The sequence below is a fragment of the Schistocerca americana genome, chromosome 3 (assembly GCF_021461395.2).
Source record: "Schistocerca americana isolate TAMUIC-IGC-003095 chromosome 3, iqSchAmer2.1, whole genome shotgun sequence".
In the NCBI taxonomy this organism is placed as follows: Eukaryota; Metazoa; Arthropoda; class Insecta; order Orthoptera; family Acrididae; genus Schistocerca; species Schistocerca americana.
Genome location: NC_060121.1, coordinates 178,042,154 through 178,062,787, shown reverse-complemented (window position 1 = coordinate 178,062,787; position 20,634 = coordinate 178,042,154). Strand labels below are relative to the sequence as shown.

The 20,634-nt window shown below is 40.3% G+C and overlaps 1 protein-coding gene across 1 annotated transcript in view; it reads left to right on the top strand.

Annotated features, from left to right (window-relative positions):
• LOC124606919 (Bardet-Biedl syndrome 1 protein homolog) overlaps positions 1 to 20,634 on the top strand; it is a 146,276-nt gene that overhangs the window by 106,144 nt on the left and 19,498 nt on the right. Inside the window, exon 8 of the mRNA XM_047139028.1 lies at positions 3,512 to 3,740. Within this exon, the coding sequence (XP_046994984.1) occupies positions 3,512 to 3,740 (229 nt within the window). The remainder of the gene's footprint in view (positions 1 to 3,511; positions 3,741 to 20,634) is intronic.

The window sequence follows — 20,634 nt, the reverse complement described above, 5'->3', positions numbered from 1 at the left end:
AACTTACAATTTAGGGCATAATGTGGGAGCTATGCATAGAAAAGAAAAGTTTAAGGTCATATTGCTAGGTGATATTCGTTGGAGTGATAACTGTTTGGGTGATGATAACAAGACAACTAATGTCATTTAGTAAAATGCAAGCAAGGCTTGAGATGTCACAGGTGATTTAAGCCCTTGGAGGAAATATTTCAATAAAAAAGTTAAATGATAATAGTTTGAGCAGCAGGCAACAGTTTGGTTGGCAACCTCATTTACACAACTGTGGATGGCATCAGGTACATATGGAATGTAGTCCAATTACATTAGGTGATGCTGATGAAATTAGATTAGGAATTGAGACACTAAAAATAGTAAATTGGTTTTTATATTTTTGTAACAGAACAACTAACAATAGACAAAGTAGAGAGGATATTAAATGCAGACTGCTAATAGCAAGAACAGTGTTTCGGGAAAAGAAAAACAATTTATCGTCTAATATCAATTTAAGTGTTAGGAACACTTTTCTGAAGGTATTTGTCTGGAGTATGTAGCCCTAGGAATGAAATGTGGATGATAAACAGTTCAGACAAGAAGAAAATAGGAGCTTCTGAAATGTGGTGCTAGATAATACTGAATGTCAGAGACGTAGGTTGAGTAACTAATGGAGAGGTACCAAATTTCACAGGAAAATGAAAGGGTGAGTAGAGTTTTAATGGATGATATGCTTATCAGTTCATCACTTGCAGATCACTGAATTTGAACTGATACATCCATATGGATACTAGTTAACTCATATTACTGGAGAACCAGGTAAAGGAATGAGGGACGGAGTATGTATACAGAAATAGGAAATTACTGGAGAACCAGGTAAAGGAATGAGGGACGGAGTATGTATACAGAAATAGGAATTAAGTCCTAGACCCTAAGCCATAATGGATATTTTATTAAATAGCTCTTTGAATGCTGTACCTCAATGGTAGATTTGCAAACACACAATGGCAGATTTGCAAATACACACAAGCACACTTACAGTTACAGACCAACAGCTGGCCACAGCTTATGTTTCATAAGTGAGCTTAAAGTTTGTTAAGAAATTAGAGAAATTAGGTCATAAGGATATGCAGTGTTAATTATAAATTCAATGTCTATGGAGACTTTAATGTTGATAACTGCATCATAGGACTGACTGAGAATTGTTGATGTCAAATGTATGATTATTTGATTACAGTGAAGCTCTCAACAAAGACTAAATATCATAATACAACAGTCATTATCAACTTATTTTCAATGCCAACAATGTTCAGTGATTTAAATCTAAGAGCAATAATAAATGTTTCATCTGACAATGAAGGTCAAATGAAAAAAATAAAACTTTGTGAATAAACTGCTTTAAATGATTAACAAAGGGAAGAACAGCAAGGGTTTCAAGAGTCTGTCAACAGTGACATATGATAAACAAGTTTACATTGGAGAAGGAAGCCAGTTATGTCCTTTTATGGTAAACAGGTTTAGATTGGAGAAGGAAATCAGTTATGTCCTTTTTAAAAAACCATCTTGGCATTTGTTTTAAGCATTTGCTTAACAATATTAATGTGCAAAGTGTACAGCAACATCCTCCATTATATCTTAGCAAAAGATCTATCTGAGAACCCAGGAAAATCTGATCCTGTGTAAAATCAGTAAACAGGTCAAAGGCTTCTACCCAGACAAGCATCAACCAGTTTCATGTGGCAATAGAAGACAGCAAAAGGAAAGGCATATTAATAGGCATCCCTAGTGCAGACAAGCAACTGAAAGAGTTGAAAACAAATGTCACCGTGTTCAGATGGAATCCCAGTTTGCTTTGACAGTTTAGGTGATCCTGTAAATAAGAAGGGTAAAAGAGCAGACCTGCAAAGTTTCAGATCAATATCTTTAACGCTTGTTTGCCAAGAATTCTAAAACATATCCTGAGTTTGCATATAATGAATTTCCTTGAGACAGAAAAGCTTCTGCCTACAAATTAGCATACATTTAAAAAGAATCACTCATGTGAAACTCAGCTTGCCCTTTCCTCACAACATCCTGTGAACCATGGAGAAAGGACATCATGTAGCTTTCATATTCCTAGATTTCCAGAAAGTGTTTGACACAGTGTACTTCTACAGACTGTTAACAAAGTTCCAAGCAAATGGATTAGGTTCCCATATATGAGTGGCCTGAAGATTTCTTAAGAAATAGAACCCAGTATGTTGTCCTCAATGGTGGGTGTTCATTAGAGAAAAGGGTACCATCAGGAGTGCCCCAGGGAAGTGTAATAAGTCCACTCTTGTGTTCTGTATGTAGAAATGATATGATTAATAAGGTGAGCAGCAAACTACAATTCTTTGGTGATGACACTATAGTATAAAGGAGAGTTTCATTGTTGAGTGACTGTAGAACAACACAGCATTTATAGTTGATGCGATGAATGGTAGGTTGCTCTGAATGTAGAAAAATGTAAGATAATGCAGATGAGTAAGAAAAACAATTTTCAAATATTCTAATGCAGTATTAGTTGTGTGCTGGTTAACACAGTCATGTCAATTAAATATTTAGGCACAACACTGCAAAGTGATATGAAGTGCAATGTGCACAAAAGGACAATAGTAGGAAAGGTGAATGCTTGACTTTGGTTTATTGGGGGAATTTTAGGCAAGTGTAGCCCATCTATAAAGGAGACTGAATATCAAACACTTGTGCAACCCATTTTTGAGTACTGCTCAAGTGTTTGGGATCCCCACCTGGTCAAATCAGAGGAAGATATGGAAGCAATGCAGAGGCATGCTGCTACATTTGTTACACGTAAGTTTCATCGACAAGTAAGTGTTACAGAGATTCTAAGTGAACTCAAATGGGAATACTTGGAGGGAAGAGAACTTTTTTTGACAGACTATTGAGAAAATTTAGAGAACAAGCATTTGCAGCTGACTGCTGAATAATTGTGCTGTCATCAATGTACTTTTTGTGTACGGACCACAAGGACAAGATAAGAGAAATGAGGGCCCATATGAAGGCATATAGATAGTCATTTTTCCCTGGAAAGGAAACCCTCCTCTTCTAGACCGCGATTCCAGTTTCTTAACAACTGCAGCACCTCACTTGGGTTTAAATGATAAAAGGAAAGGCACCATACCCAATGACTCAAGCCGTGTGTAGAGAGAGATTACAGAAAGAACACTGTGAAGAAATGTTCAAAGTAGGTATTGTAGGTACAAATTTATAACATATTCTTACAGAATGTTAAGTCTCATTTGATGCTTAAAGCAAACAAGGGTATAATTAAACAGGAGCAGCAAAATTAGATCACATGGAATTTAGTGTATGTAATATGTTATTTATTTGTATGTGCAATCAGAAGTATTTTGTTTTCACATTTTTTCCTTACTTACTTAATTTCTTTATTTTATGTCAGTGCTTTGGTACTTACTCAAATTTAGTGACTTATTTCTTGTCTGAGTAGCTCTGATTCACAGTTTGGCTAGTAAATAAATACAACAGGTATTTATCACAGGGACGCAGACAGTGGAAACTACAAATGGAAAAGAATATCACAGCAATTGGTAGTGTTCATTTGCCTCAGCAAGGACTGTGCTTAGTGGCAGTTGCTCTCTCAGGTGGCTTGGTTAAACTATATTCTGGTCAACAGCTTGTCGATACTATTGCAACTCCTGACACAGTCGCAGCATTAAGGTTTGGTCGCTTTGGACAGGAGGAGAACAGCTTAGTTCTCATTGCTGTTGGTAAGTATTTAATAACCATGAGACTAGATTTTACTTTATTTTTGTTATGTTTCACTTCAGTACATAAGTTCTGTTCCTCCCCTAAATGTTGGGTGTTTCAATGCTGCCAGACCACTGAATGCAATTGGAAGAACTACAGAATAGTGAATGGCAACAATAAGAAGAGTAATCAGTTCTTCCTTTATTAAGAAATATATTGAAAATAAGAATCCCATTTAGTGGGAGATAAAGTCATAAGGAATATATGCATACCTCCCACGACCATTAGATCTCAATTACTTGTGCCTTTCTGTTGCATACCCAGATCATTGTTTGACTTTGTTTAAATTCCTCTCCTCAACAGGCATGTCTCTCTTAACCCTGCACTTTAAGAAACATCACTTACCTGTTGTACTTTACATATCTTTTTATTTCTTCCTCATTATTTTTTATTGATAGAGTGCTCCGCTACTGACAGAGTTTTGCTGCATGACCGTGTTCCCTGCAAGCACAACTTTGGGTGTCGACACTGATTTTGGATGAAGCATGACATCCTTTCCTTTCCTATACCAGTTTGTTTAGTCTGTCAAGCTTTTTAAGAAACCTGTGTAAAAGTGGAAAACCAGTTTTCTGCCCTTCCAGATGGTGCTGTGACAGTTCCTACTTTGTATTCCATTTCTCTTCCTAAAATACACTCAACTACTTGAAAGTCTCTTTGAGTTTGGTGCTGGATCCTAAAACAACTTGACTCGATATTTTGATGATCCAACTGGTCGCCATCTTCATAGCAAATGCTGCTTCAGCTGATGAATCCCGCTGAGAACTGACGCCAGGCTGCAAATCAGTGTCCTATATAGGCACTTCGGTGTGGCCCTGAGTGCGATATATCATTGCTGCCAGTGTCTACTAATGGCAGTGCCACTTCCCTGTCTTGGAGGGCAGCAACCATGATGGGCATCGCATGCACCGGGTACTGAACAGTGGACTATATAGGACGTCGATTTGCAGCCTGGCATCAGTTCTCAGCGGGACTCATCAGCAAAAGCAGCATTCTCCACGAAGATAGCGACCAGTTGGATCACTGAAATATCGAGTCAAGTTCATTTTAGGATCTGGCAGCAAACTCGAAGAGACTTTCAAGACTTATTATGCTGTATTATGTTGTATGTTGAAAACTTATTTTTGAGCAGTCATGTGTCTCAGTATTAATAGTTTCTCAGAATGTGAACAAATAAGGCAAAGCCTGTTTAATTCCTACACACTGATTACTAAACATATGTTGCAAGTTCATAATGAGTTTCTTTTGCATTTGAGTAAGTCTTTCTACTGTAGTAAGTGTGTTGATTTATAAAAGAAATCAATTATCATCTAGTCTCAGAGGTAGCGTTTCCCAAACATTTTTATAGTAAAATCTATTTCAAATTCACTCCATCTCGTACTGCAACTAGAGTCACATCTTTCCTTCCTAATATTGTGATGAAAGGGAAAATTATCTGCAATTGAAATAATGGCTTTATTTCTTTTAGTGGCACTGAAGTCTAGTCAGAAGTCACCAACTACTCTGACAAATGATATCAGTACTTTCATATATGAAAATCTCTTTTCACTTAAACACTTATAACAATAAACTCTTATTTCAGTTCACTTGAGACTCACAGAAAATGTAATTAACACCCTGCTCCCTTCCAAAGTACCAATCCCAAATGAACATAAAATGCCCTAGAAGTAATTCCCATTATAATCTGCTTGAGCTGAACAGCACTAGCTATAATTTGTTGTAAACTTTACAGAAGTGGGCTACAGTAACCACTTCCACCTGTTTACATATAACTTCATTCATTTCACATCCCACTGTGTGTGTGTGTGTGTGTGTGTGTGTGTGTGTGTGTGTGTGTGTGTGTCCAAGAAAAATTACATTTTGAAAAAAATGGCATCAAAGAAACAGTGTGCCAAAGCAGTGCTCTCATCAAAAAGTCAAAAGTTTGTGGGAATATTAGCATCACTGACCAGAGAAAACTACATGCAGTCTTATATCTGACAGTTGATGGTAGCAGCAGTTCGTTCTGTAACTCGAGTGTGTTATGTCATGTATTCTTGTATGTATTGAGTTTCTATAAAATACTGTATGTTGTATTCTCTGTATCACTATGTTATCTGCCATTTGCTATCACCGAAGTTCCACAAGTTCAAAAGTTTGACATGTAAGAAAAGAGAAAAACATATTATCAAAATTATCTTATGTGTTAAGTATAATTTCTGCCTATGTGAAGAATGTGCAGAAATAACTCTGGACTTCATAAGCAATGATTGTCCTTAGACATGCCGTGACTGTTTACAGATAGAAACAGCAGAATTACGAGTGCAGTGAACTCAAGAGATGAAACTATTAAATTACTTCAAAGCAACATAGAAACACTTGAAATTGAAATATTACCACTAAAGAAAATAAATGCTAATCTAGGGACCAAACCAATGTCTTGTGTTTGCAAAAAGTAAGAACCAAACTCATTGTGCCCAACACTAAATAAATTGTGGCCAGTGTTTCTGATGATGTTACAACAAATGAACTACTCCGGAAAGCAGTATTCAAATACAAACGGAAGACAGTGAAGCGCAATAAAAGAAAAAAAATGGCGTTGACATTGAAGCATCAAAATCGTGAGATGAAACCATATTACCCAAGAAATATCTGATGATAGGTGATGCTCTGTTAAAAAATGTACTAGTTCCACACTGCTAAGTCAACATTTCTCCTGAGATTAGAACTAGCCAACACAATTAATACATTAAAAATATTGCAACATTGAAAACAGGGTGCACAAATAAATCCAGTGCAATCCAGTCAATATTATAATAAGGTATTCAGTCATGACGCAATGGTTCTATATAAATAGTAGTAAACAAGAACCTATCAATAAAACTAGAAACTTGATTCATTAGCAAAAAGTGTTTATGCATATTGTAAATAGGATGTTGGTAAGTGAGAAATACACCTGCAAAATAAGCAGTGGCATAAGAAAACAATGCAAGAGGATCAGAGCAATATTCTTCAACAAAAAAAAATTTAAATAATAAATATTTAGTTAGGGATGGTTTTCATTTGAGTATACTAGACACTGCATCTTCAAGTAAAATGTGTATCTGCAAAAACATAAACAGGGGAACCTGTTGGGCGTGGTAAATTACATAGTAAACAGAAAAATGTCCATAATTCTGCAGTATCTAAAACTCATACATCACAGAAAAGTTGTGAAAAGGTTGACATTTGGTAGAAACATCCTGAAGAAACAAAAACAAATAGGTTTCATTAAAGTGCTACATCAAAATATTCAGTACCTAAACAACAAGTACATACAATTACAGCAAACACTAAGTGAGGAAAATGTAGATGTGATCATTCTTACAGTACCGTACATAGCCTGTCGAATTATTTAATCACTGTGACTAAACCTGACAGCTATACTCTGTCCAGTAAAAATGGTGGCTTTACCATGTAATGTAAAGACCACCTAAATTTCATAAAACTGCATCTCATCACAGAACTCATTGTAGAAGCAATATTTGAAATTTCAGGAATAAAGCTGATGGTAAACAAAATACCCTTGATTGTTGCAGGTTTGTACAGATCTCCTAGTAACATAGTTGATGATTTCTTAAAAAACATGGAAAAATGATTGACATTGCATGTAGGAAATGTAACAACATGGGTATGGATTTAGGTGGTGATTTTAATATAGATTCTGTAAAGCATTTTAAGATTAGGGAGTTAAATGATATTCTGCATAATTATGTTTTGTCATACTGAGTTGATGGGCCAACTACAAGGGCAGACCTAAAAGAAACCTGACTCCGAGGGCGCTGCCACTCGAAGACGTAGTGCAGGGTTCTCATGCTAGATGGTGTTAGTAGAGACCTTCAAGAAACAGCTGTGCAGATGGAGTCAGTGTAGAGCTGAATGTGCAAGTGTGGTATTGTTTTTCTCTGACTGTTGGCGGGTTACCTCTGCGAAGTCGTTATGGCAACTTTAAAAGAACAAATAGTGTGTGTTAAATTTTGTTTCCTGCTTAAAAAAAACTGCAATGGAGACACACCAAATGCTTCAGGAAGCTTTCCAGGAGGACGCTATGAGCTGCACACAGGTTTTCGAGTGGTTTGGGCACTTTAAACGTGGTGAGATGTGTGTTGAAGACCAAGCTCATTCTGGACGCCCTTCAGTATCACGAAATGAGGAGAAAATTGAAAAGGTCCGCCAAAAGATCAACGAGAATCTTCGCCAAATGATCGACCAAATTTCAGCAGAGACAGGAATCAGTTGGAGCTCGTGCCAGCGGATTTTGAGTGAGGATTTGCACATGAGATGTGTTGCTGCTAAATTTGCTCCACACCTTCTCACACAGGAGCAAAAAACCATCCACATAAATGTGTGTCAGGACTTGAAAACAGAGATTGCATGTGGTACAAACTTCTTGAACAAAGTCATTACAGGGGATGAGAGTTGGTGTTATGGGTATGACCCAGAAACCAAGCAAGTGTCAAGCCAGTGGAGAACTCCCAAATCTCCCAGACCAAAAATGGCAGGCAAGTGAGGTCAAATGTGAAGACAATGATCATTATCTATTTTGATGTTCGTGGAATTGTGCATCAGGAATTCGTACCCCCTGGCCAGACTGTTAACCAGCACTTTTTCTTGGATGTTTTAAGGCGTCTGCGAGAGGATGTGAGGAGGAAATGCCTGGAACTTTGGTGATCAGGTGACTGGTTTCTGCATCACGACAATGCTCCAGCACACACGGGCTTACAAGTGACCCACTATTTGGCATCTCAGAGCTGGTCTGTCATTCCCCATGCTCTGTATTCGCCAGACCTAGCCCCATGCGACTTTTTCCTATTTCCATGAATGAAAAAAATGCTAAAAGGGGAGCGTTATGACGATATGGAGGCGGTAAAAACAGCTTCGTAAAGGGCACTGGACAATATCAAACTTGAAGAGTTCCAAACATGCTTCCAACAGTGGGAAAAGAGACTTGACAAGTGCATCGCATGTAATGGAGAGAATTTTGAAGGTGACAAGTAATTTTGTAGAAAGGTTCATCAATAAATTTTTATGACAACAAGACTAAGTAGAAGCACCTCTAGCTACATAGATCACATTTACACCAATTTAGATAACTTTGGAGTTGATATAATAAACTTTCACCTAATACACTATTCACAAAGTACGCATGAGGATAAGGAAAATGAATGTGTAATTGAAAGCTCTTTAGAGATGTTAGTCTTCATTGCAGTCTGAGACATGAATTAATGTACAAGGTGGACCATAACTCAATTGTCACTCACAATTCCTAGCCATTGTTTTGTGTAGTGTAGTGGTAGTCAGTTTTGTGCTTGACTAATGTGTAGTATCCATAAGACAGGTAACAGTAGCAGTTTTAGGATATGTGTGTGTTGTTATCTGAGCAACACTGAAGAGAAAGTTAACTATAGAACAGCATGTATTTGTTTTGCAAACTTTATGGAATATGACCATAGTACAGTGATGTTTGTGATTTGTCTGTGAAGTGGTCTCCACACATCCAACTCTCATCTTGACAAGGTATTCACAAATTAAATTTAAGAGGTGAAGAGAATGGGTTAGTATTGGAAATTCCTCATTTGGGTAGGCAAAAGTCTGTGTCCATTATTACAGACGAGAACCTTAATGTTGTTGCACAGGCTTTTGTGCAATTACTGACTCAATCTCAGAGAACATCTTCGAAGGAGTATGGAATAGCAAAAACAAGTGTATAAGGATTCTGAAGAGCTGAAATTGAGACTGTATAGGTCTACTTTACTACAAGGCTAAACAAAGATGTTCCAAACACTCATAGGGAACTCTGCAAGTGTTCACAGTCTGACAAGAAGTCAGTCCCAAGTTTTAGAAGAGCATTCTTTGGAGTGACGAAGTGACTTTCAGGTTGAATGGCATCATGAACAGACATATCTGTGTCTACTGAAATTCTGCATCTGCAGCCTGTTAAGAAAAAGCTGATATGGCAACAAGATAGAACAACCTTATGGAGTTATTGTGAGGTTTGATGAATGGATTAGCAGTGTAAAAAATTGATTGTATTCCATGAAGATACATAATATTGAACATTTGAAGAAATGAATCCAATCAGAATTTGAAAACCTACAGTCCCAGAAGGTATGTCACAAAATTTGTAAATCATCATTGAAAAAACGCAGTCTTTGCTTAGAACAGTACGGAAACCACTTTGAGCATCTTTTGTAAGTTCATTGAACTCTTCATGTATTTCTGTATTGATAATAAATTTGTACTTTCATTTATTTAGTATTTATGCCCCAAGCATATTTTGGACAACTGACCTACGGCCCCCGTATGTCATCCAGAAAATGCTGCAGATTAGTGGAATAATTTTTGTAACACTTTCTGTGCCTATTTCATTATCACATGTCCAATTACTGTCAAAAAGAAAACTGTTCACAACCATGTAAGACTGCCATCTGAATATTACTTGGAAAATGTACACTGCTCTACAAAACTGAAGGACAAGGTAGGTAAAGTAACTCAGTGGATATGAATGAAAGTGCAGGATCATATTGCCAGGGGCCTCCCAATCATGCACAGAAAACTGGACGTCACATGGCACGAGGTCAGCATGACTATAATAACATGGCTCAGAGACAACTTTTGAATGACTTAACATGGGAAAGATTCATCAGGATACTGGAAGAAGGAGGAAGTGTGACAACTGTCACACTTGTATTCCGTATTGCTCACATCATTTCTTCATGTGTATGGGGAGTGTTCTAAACCACAGGCACTTTTTCCCAAATGAGATAAGGTTGTTGACTATGGTCAACTCCAGTAGTAAATGATTGCTATACTATGCAGTGGGTGAGAAGGGACCCACACCAAACAGCAGATGCAATTGCATCACATTTAACAGGACTGAAAGCTGAAAGTCACACTCCACAGTGATCTGGTGTCTGCATGGGGAGGGGGTTTCCTTATGTGACAACCTGTACATTCTGTTGACACCTGCACATAGGCGGTATTGTTTGGGATGGTGCCAAGAACATAGGGACTGGACCAACGAGTAGTGGCATCATGGGCTTTTCCTGGATGAGAGTGGTTTCAGTCAGAGAAGGGTTCTGGATGCATCCTCATATGACAAGAGGTGGGAACACCTATGGCACCCAGGAACATGGTTGAAGATGATTGTTTTGGTGGTCCAGGTGTGACTTCATTTTCATGGATGCCAATGTGTGACAGCATTGAACAGTGCAGGAGAAAAAGTTCTTGGAACAAGTGAATAGTCAATGAATGGATTGGCCTGGCTGTTCTCCCAGCTCAGATCCCTCCAGATACATGTGGGAAGCATTGGAGAGATATGCTGCAGCACATCCACATGCACCAACAACCATTCAGCACTTGTCATCTACACTGGTTGTGGAATGGAACGCCCCTCCCTCCACAAGAACTCCTTAACCATCTTTGTGGCCTGCACAGGAGCATGTTGTAGAGCAAGCATTGCCATCCACGGTGATCACACTTGCTACTGTAGACATGTCCCATTTTTTGAAATGTCCGGGGTACCATCATAATTCGTGGTAACATCAGTGTAATTATTGTCTTCAATTAAAAGTGTTGTTTTTCTTCATCCTATTGCATATTTCTATTTTACATCGTGTACTATACTGTTGCAGTTCTTTCTATGTATGGAGCAAATTTCATCGAGCTATGCTGACAGATGCAAAAGTTACTTTTGTAATTATGTCCAACTGAGGAGGAAAATGAATGTTTTAGATCCTGAATGCATTTAGCAAATATTTTGTTATTTCAGATAGCTTATGTGCGAACCCTGTTTCTCATGTTTACATTGTGGCAGCCATGCTGCAGCTTTGTGTGAACAGACCAGAGCTGCTCACAGGCAGCACAAGCTAGGTGTCCGCTGGAATGCATGGTTACTGATAGGCAAAATGCTGGCAACATTATGGCATGCATGGGTGCAAGTCATCAAAAAGCAACAGCAGTGCGAGCTGAATGACATTTCTTTACAGCCAAATTTTCTAGATTCTGTTTCTACAGGCTGCCGACCACTTGCAACAAGTTTAACAAGAGCTCCCCACTCACGTGTATGTCTGTACAGGCAACCATTGTTTTTCCACAGCCTCACATTCATGCAAAACACTAGTATCACTGAGGAGTCTGTACCCTGTGGGATCAGTGTTCAAACATAACTTGGGCTAATGCTAATTACTGCAGTCATGCAATCACCAGTGCATAAATATTACAAACTGAAATCACTGTCATCTGGTCATGTACACAAATGTGCTAAATCAAACGCATTACTTGGCAGACATGCTCTTCACCAATTATCCTCACCACAGCCTACATCCTGAACTTAGTGCATGGGGGGGACACTAAAGCTGGCTCTCTGTACGACTGTCTTGTAAGCAACAAAAATATGCATTTCAGCTTCACTGGTGACTGAATAGTTATCTTACGTCTTTGCATATAAACTGTGTTCTGCATGCATGGACTCTGCCCACCCAGAGCCAGCTCAGGAAAACTTCTGTGTGCAAAGTTTGACCACACCAACACAGCCTTCTGTTATGGGAGTGCTAGCAAGCACAGAACTTATGGGTGATGATTAGGCTGCCAATGTTTTGGGCCCATGACCCAATCATGTGGTTCAGCCAAGTGGAGGTGGTTTCCCTGAGCAATAACATCACCTGTGACTTTGCTACATTTGGACACATCATGAGCTATCTAGACCAAGACAATGTAGCTGAAGTGTATGACATAATCACCACCCTGCTGATGCAATCTTCATAAAAGTGACTAAAGGGGGAGAAAAACCAGTGAATTTCATCATCTCAGGAACAAGGGGTTCCGCGCCAAGAGGAATGCCACAACAGGAGGCCATCTTAGTACGTTCACCATATGCAGAGCCTCAGATGGTCAGACATGGTTCCAGACTCACTGTTGCATTGGGTGCCCAGCCTCCCAGCACAATCACAAGTGGTCATTGCCGCACAGACAGAAATGCAGCTGGGTGCCATTACAGACTTGGCTGGTTGGGTGCATGACACGATGGCAATGGTGTCCACTATCACTGCTGCACCAACCTATGGTACCATCACCCTACCAGCAGTTTTCACTTCATGGCAACGACTGTCTCCTCAGATGCTGACCTGCACCACCCAGTCCAGAAATTGGCTACACAGGTGGCAGCACTAAGTTTGCTGGTCAACCATTTGGCACACTCACAGCCAGAGGGCAGCAGGCACTGCAGCAGTAGCAGTTCCAGCTACCACCAAACTGGATCATGCAATGGGCAATGCAGTACCAGCCTTTGTAGTGGTATTCCTCCAGCATCAGATGAGCTGGCAGGTGGCCTTTGCTGGTAACATGCCAACTTCGGCAGTGGAGTGACAAAATGTTGACCTCCCTGCTCCCACCCAAATCCCAGCTGCAACCACACCAAGACAGTTGGCTGCAGTGCAACATCCAGGTGTGTCTTCACAGTGGAACAGCCTGGCAGTGTGTAGTACCTCATTGACACCGGTTTCAGTCTGTCTGTTTTCCCCTCCATCTATGCTAAGAGACTGCTGGAAGGACAAAGCACTGTTTCTTATGATGGCAAATAATTCAACCATAAAAAAGGCACACATCATTGAAATTTGGACCTCGGACTGTGCCACACATTTGTGTGGGTATTTACTTTGGCTAAAGTCAGCATGCCAATCCTGGGTGCGTATTTCCTTGGCCACTACAAGCTGCTAGCCAGTGTTGCAAATGCCCAGCTGATTGATTCACTAACAAACTTGATAGGTTCACATAAGTGACAGGCTGCTTCCTTCAACATAAAACCAATGAAGTTCCCCCCCCCCCCCCCTTTTCGGATGGAAAACAGCCATGCTGGACAAATTTCTAGAGCTCACTTGCCTGCCTGGTGCACTGAGAAATGTCAAACCTTTGATGACCCACTACATTGTAGCTGTACCTGGTCCACCCTCCTCGTGCTGTACAAGTTGACTTGCACCTAGTAGACTCACTGTTACAAAGGCCAGGTTCAAGGCCAGAAATTACATTGATCAACCATCAAGCAGCCCATGGTCCTCTGCATTGCACTTAGTCCCTAAGAAAGACAGCTCATGGTGACCATGCAGGGACTGTTGTGCTGTTAATTTGTAAATGATGTGGGACCAATTGCAGAACCACATCTGCAGGATTTTAGACACATCTTGGCACTGTGCGGTTCTAGGCGCTGCAGTTTGGAATCGCGAGACTGCTGCACTTGCAGGTTCGAATCCTGCCTTGGGCATGGATGTGTGTGATGTCCTTAGGTTAGTTAGGTTTAACTAGTTCTAAGTTCTAGGGGACTAATGACCTCAGAAGTTGAGTCCCATAGTGCTCAGAGCCATTTGAACCATTTGAACATCTTGGCAGGCTCATTTATATTTAGCAAAATTGACTGTGCACTGAAGACATTCAGAAAATGGCAATTATCTTGCCCTTTACACTTTTAGAGAGCATGTATATGGCATTTGGTCTTTGGAATGCTGCCGAGACCTGGCAGTGTTCTCTGGACAGTGTCTTACGAATCTTGCCATGTTGTTTCTTGTACTTCGATAACACAATGGTGTTCTTTAAGCCACCAAAACTCCACCACCACCAACTAATGACCATCTTTCCATGCTTAAGAGAGGCTGGAATCATTATTAACCTACTGAACTGTATATTCATGGTCACAGAAATTGAGTCTAGTGCATTTAATCAACCATAGTATTATGTTTGATATAAATGCTATATGGAACCTAAACTCAAAAATATTTACTGAGACAATTATGATGAATGTGCACAGGTCTGTGCCTTTAGTTACACAAAAGAATAGTTCTTAAATTGTCTTCCAGAACTAATCAGTTAACACCACAGAGATTAAATATGTCTTCAGAAAATTTACTATTGCAAGAAGAGCTATTTTTTAATATTGCAGTGAACAACACAGCCTTCAAAACGTCAATAACTGGAAAACAAATAATCAAGTCCCTTGCTGAAGAATATAACTGGTATAACAAAAGTTAAATTTCTGACAAACCACTAAGGAGCACACTCATTGTGAACACTAAGTCTGTGCCAAGCATGAGTAGTGAAAAAGTTATCCTAGCTACAATCACTGAAACAATGATAAAGTGCAGGCTTACCAATCCAGTAGATTCTGATCCCTCGGGCACAATGTCTTGGTTGAAGAACAGTGATGGACAGGAGATTCAATGCTGACAGTGGCGAGGGCTTTGGTGAAGTTCATTGGCTCCATTTTGGCAATGTCACTGCCTACCGCTCTCTTAGTGCAAACTTAACTCTTTGATGTGGAGAGTACCACATCTCCACATCTACTTGATTGGTGCTTGGCTGGGTCACTCAAGCAGAATGTAGTTTTGATGGGTGCATGTTGATGCCTGCTGCATGCAACAATTGAAGTTTTGGAGTGGCCACCACCATCACTCACTGTTGTTCTACTCACTGACTGTTAGGCCCAGCCACGGTTCGGGAGGAGCTGCAGACATTTGAATTGTGCAGCTGGCAGACATTCAGATGCCATCATTCTGCAGTAGGTGTGACACAACACATAAGCAGATCCATGCCGCTACTGAATAAAGTATAAGCGGTCTTCAACAAGCCATGCCCACAAATGGTCCAAGACTATCTAAGCATGATTGCGCCATCTGCCTAAGGCCGTTGCAGGGCTGGAACCACTAACTGTGGCACTATATGGCCCCTTCTTGTAGGGAAGGACACCTGTTTTCTGGACAGACACAACAGAGAGAAGCTTTATTGAGTCCAAACCGAGCCTCACAGGAGCCCTGCTGGTTGCTCACCCTGTGCACTATGCTGAACTGCTGTGGTTGTGGATGCCAGCTGAACTGCCATAGGCACAGTGCTTCAACAATGTGTTAGTGAGTAGCCATCAGCCACACAGTTTCTTCATATAGAAGCTCTCAGGGTTACAATGCGACTGGAATGCATATGATGTTGAGTTTCTCGCAGTTTTTGAGGCAGTGAAATCTTTAACTGTCTCTAAAAGCCTGTCCCTTTGTGATTTTCACCATTCACAGCTGCACCTGCACTGTCCAACTTGCCAGCACTGCGCCTGTGCCACGAATGGCTGGCCGTGGACTGTCTGACATGTGACTTGCGGTTGTGTGGTTGCCAGCACCATGGCATAGGCATTGAAGATACCACACTTTTTCCCTCCATCAATAATGTGCTGTTCAAATTTGACATAACGGGTGGCAGGAACAAAGAACCCAGTGAAATTTTTTTAAGTGCTTTATCTGAAAACTACCTTGAGCAGTTAAACAGAGAACCGACTCGTGGCAATAACATATTAGACCTTCTGGTGACAAACAGACCCGAACTATTTGAAACAGTTAACGCAGAACAGGGAATCAGCGATCATAAAGCGGTTACTGCATCGATGATTTCAGCCGTAAATAGAAATATTAAAAAAGGTAGGAAGATTTTTCTGTTTAGCAAAAGTGACAAAAGGCAGATTACAGAGTACCTGATGGCTCAACACAAAAGTTTTGTCTCAAGTACAGATAGTGTTGAGGATCAGTGGACAAAGTTCAAAACCATCGTACAATATGCGTTAGATGAGTATGTGCCAAGCAAGAACGTAAGAGATGGAAAAGAGCCACCGTGGTACAACAACCAAGTTAGAAAACTGCTGCGGAAGCAAAGGGAACTTCACAGCAAACATAAACATAGCCAAAGCCTTGCAGACAAACAAAAATTACGCGAAGCGAAATGTAGTGTGAGGAGGGCTATGCAAGAGGCGTTCAATGAATTCGAAAGTAAAGTTCTATGTACTGACTTGGCAGAAAATCCTAAGAAATTTTGGTCTTATGTCAAAGCGGTAGGTGGCTCAAAACAAAATGTCCAGACACTCTGTGACCAAAATGGTACTGAAAAGAGGATGACAGACTAAAGGCCGAAATACTAAATGTCTTTTTCCAAAGCTGTTTCACAGAGGAAGACTGCACTGTAGTTCCTTCTCTAGATTGTCGCACAGATGACAAAATGGTAGATATCGAAATAGACGACAGAGGGATAGAGAAACAATTAAAATCGCTCTAAAGAGGAAAGGCCGCTGGACCTGATGTGATACCAGTTTGATTTTACACAGAGTACGCGAAGGAACTTGCCTGTCTTCTTGCAGCGGTGTACCGTAGGTCTCTAGAAGAGCGTAGCGTTCCAAAGGATTGGAAAAGGGCACAGGTTATCCCCGTTTTCAAGAAGGGACGTCGATCAGATGTGCAGAACTATAGACCTATATCTCTAACGTCGATCAGTTGTAGAATTTTGGAACACATATTATGTTTGAGTATAATGACTTTTCTGGAGACTAGAAACCTACTCTGTAGGAATCAGCAGGGGCTTCGAAAAAGACGGTCGTGTGAAACCCAGCTCGCGCTATTCGTCCACGAGACTCAAGAGAGCTCTACCATCTGGTGAGCAAGATGTATGAGACAGGCGAAATACCCTCAGACTTCAAGAAGAATATAATAATTGCAATCCCAAAGATAGCAGGTGTTGACAGATGCGAAAATTACCGAACTATCAGTTTAATAAGTCACGGCTGCAAAATACTAACGCGAATTCTTTACAGACGAATGGAAAAACTGGTAGAAGCTGGCCTCAGGGAAGATCAGTTTGGATTCCGTAGAAATGTTGAAACATGTGAGGCAATTCTGACCCTACAACTTATCTTAAAAGAAAGATTAAGGAAAGGCAAACTTACGTTTCTAGCATTTGTATACTTAGAGAAAGGTTTTGACAATGTTGATTGGAATACTCTCTTTCAAATTCTGAAGGTGGCAGGGGTAAAATACAGGGAGCGAAACGCTATTTACAATTTGTACAGAAAGCAGATGGTAGTTAAATGAGCCGGGCTGGTTCCTTTCAAAGGGCATCGCCGACTTCCTTCCCTGTTCTTCCCTAATCCGATGAGACCGATGACCTCGCTGTCTGGTCTTCCCCAAAACAACCAACCAACCAGCAGTTATAAGAATCGAGGGGCATGAAAGGGAAGCAGTGGTTAGGAAGGGAGTGAGACAGGGTTGTAGCCTATCCCCGATGTTATTCAATCTGTATATTGAGCAAGCAATAAAGGAAACAAAAGAAAAGTTCGGAGTAGGTATTAAAATCCACATAGAAGAAATAAAAACTTTGAAGTGCACCGATGACATTGTAATTCTGTCAGAAACAGCAAAGGACTTGGAAGAGCAGCTGAACAGAATGGACAGTGTCTTGAAAGGAGGGTATAAGATGAACATCAACAAAAGCAAAACGAGGATAATGGAATGTAGTCGAATTAAGTCGGGTGATGCTGAGGGAATTAGATTAGGAAATGAGACACTTAAAGTAGTAAAGGAGTTTTGCTATTTGGGGAGCAAAATAACTGATGATGGTCGAAATAGAGAAGATATAAAATGTAGACTGGCAATGGCAAGGAAAGCGTTTCTGAAGAAGAAAAATTTGTTAACATTGAGTATAGATTTAAATGTCAGGAGGTCGTTTCTGAAAGTATTTGTATGGAGTGTAGCCATGTATGGAAGTGAAACGTGGAAGATAAATAGTTTAGACAAGAAGAGAATACAAGCTTTCGAAATGTGGTGTTACAGAAGAATGCTGAAGATTAGATGGGTAGATCACATAACTAATGAGGAAGTATTGAATAGAATTGGGGAGAAGAGGAGCTTGTGGCACAACTTGACTAGAAGAAGGGATCAGTTGGTAGGACATGTTCTTAGACATCGAGGGATCCCCAATTTAGTATTGGAGGGCAGCTTGGAGGATAAAAATCGTAGAGGGAGACCAAGACATGAATACACTAAGCAGATTCAGAAAGATGTAGGCTGCAGTAGTTACTGGGAGATGAAGAGGCTTGCACAGGATAGAGTAGCATGGAGAGCTGCATCAAACCAGTCTCAGAACTGAAGACCACAACAACAACAACAACAACAACTCAGAGAGCCATAGACATGGGTTCACAGGTAGATGCCGTGTTTCTTGACTTCTGCAAGGCGTTTGACACAGTTTCCCACAGTCGTTTAATGAACAAAGTAAGAGCATGTGGACTATCAGACCAATTGTGTGATTGGATTGAAGAGTTCGTAGATAACAGAACGCAGCATGTCATTCTCAATGGAGAGAAGTATTCCGAAGTAAGAGTGATTTCAGGTGTGCCGCAGGGGAGTGTCATAGGACCGTTGCTATTCACAATATACATAAATTACCTTGTGGATGACATCGGAAGTTCACTGAGGCTTTTTGCAGATGATGCTGTGGTGTATCGAGAGGTTGTAACAATGGAAAATTGTACTGAAATGCAGGAGGATCTGCAGCGAATAGACGCATGGTGCAGGGAATGGCAATTGAATCTCAATGTAGACAAGTGTAATGTGCTGCAATTACATAGAAAGATAGTTCCCTTATCATTTAACTACAAAATAGCAGGTCAGCAACTGGAAGCAGTTAATTCCATAAATTATCTGGGAGTATGCATTAGGAGTGATTTAAAATGGAATGATCATATAAAGTTGATCGTCGGTAAAGCAGATGCCAGACTGAGATTGATTGGAAGAATCCTAAGGAAATGCAATCCCAAAACAAAGGAAGTAGGTTACAGTACGCTTGTTCGCCCACTGCTTGAATACTGCTCAACAGTGTGGGATCCGTACCAGATAGGATTGATAGAAGAGATAGAGAAGGTCCAACGGAGAGCAGCGCTCTTCGTTACAGCATCATTTAATAATCACGAAAGCATTACGGAGATGATAGATAAACTCCAGTGGAAGACTCTGCAGGAGAGACGCTCAGTAGCTCGGTACGGGCTTTTGTTAAAGTTTCGAGAACATACCTTCACCGAAGAGTCAAGCAGTATATTGCTCCCTCCTACGTATATCTCACGAAGAGACCATGAGGATAAAATCAGAGAGATTAGAGCCCACACAGAAGCACACCGACAATCCTTCTTTCCATGAACAATACGAGACTGGAATAGAAGGGAGAACCGATAGAGGTACTCAGGGTACCGTCCGCTACACACCGTCAGGTGGCTTGTGGAGTATGGATGTAGATGTAGATGTAGACATCATTCTGAGCATTGGTTCTCTTTCCACACCACAACAGCTCACTTTTGTCTTCCTAGGTGCACCTTTCATATGCTTAAGCTATAGAACATTGTGTAGAATAAAATGCCTTGTTTGGTATCTTCATTGAAAAGTAACCTCCAGTGAAGCCAGGGTTTTGTACTCAGAACTCATTGATATCTGCAGAGTGATTAACAAAGGAAGTGCAGTTAGCTTTCATATATCTGGTGATGTGCACACACTGTTTAGCTTCCTACATTAGCCAAAAAGACTGGCAGCCTTAATGGAGTAATGGACATAATGAGTTTGTTTGTAATGCACAGCTATGTATCATTGAACATTACCCACAAAATAGCTGTGATCTTGATGTGTGCTTCACCAGAAGGGTGAATGCATTCATACTCTCAGAACCAATACCTAAGAACTTTGAAGGTGGGATGGGAGCTTAGAGTTTAATATAAACTGATATTGAATTATTAGAGAAGGGGCACTAGCTTAATTTTGTTAGGAAGCATGACAGAAATTTTCCATCATTTTTGTTGGATGAATCATCTTGGATTTTGTCTCAGAAGGTCGAGAGAGACCACAGAAAGCTAAATCAGGATGGCAGTATTAGGATTTGAGCAGTGCTTCGTCTTACATATGTATCCAGTGTTTTATACAGATGGTAGCTTCTATACTGCACAGATCTGGTATTACCCATGCACTTGGTCACAACTTACAGTGACCTCTTCTGTTATTTTTTCCG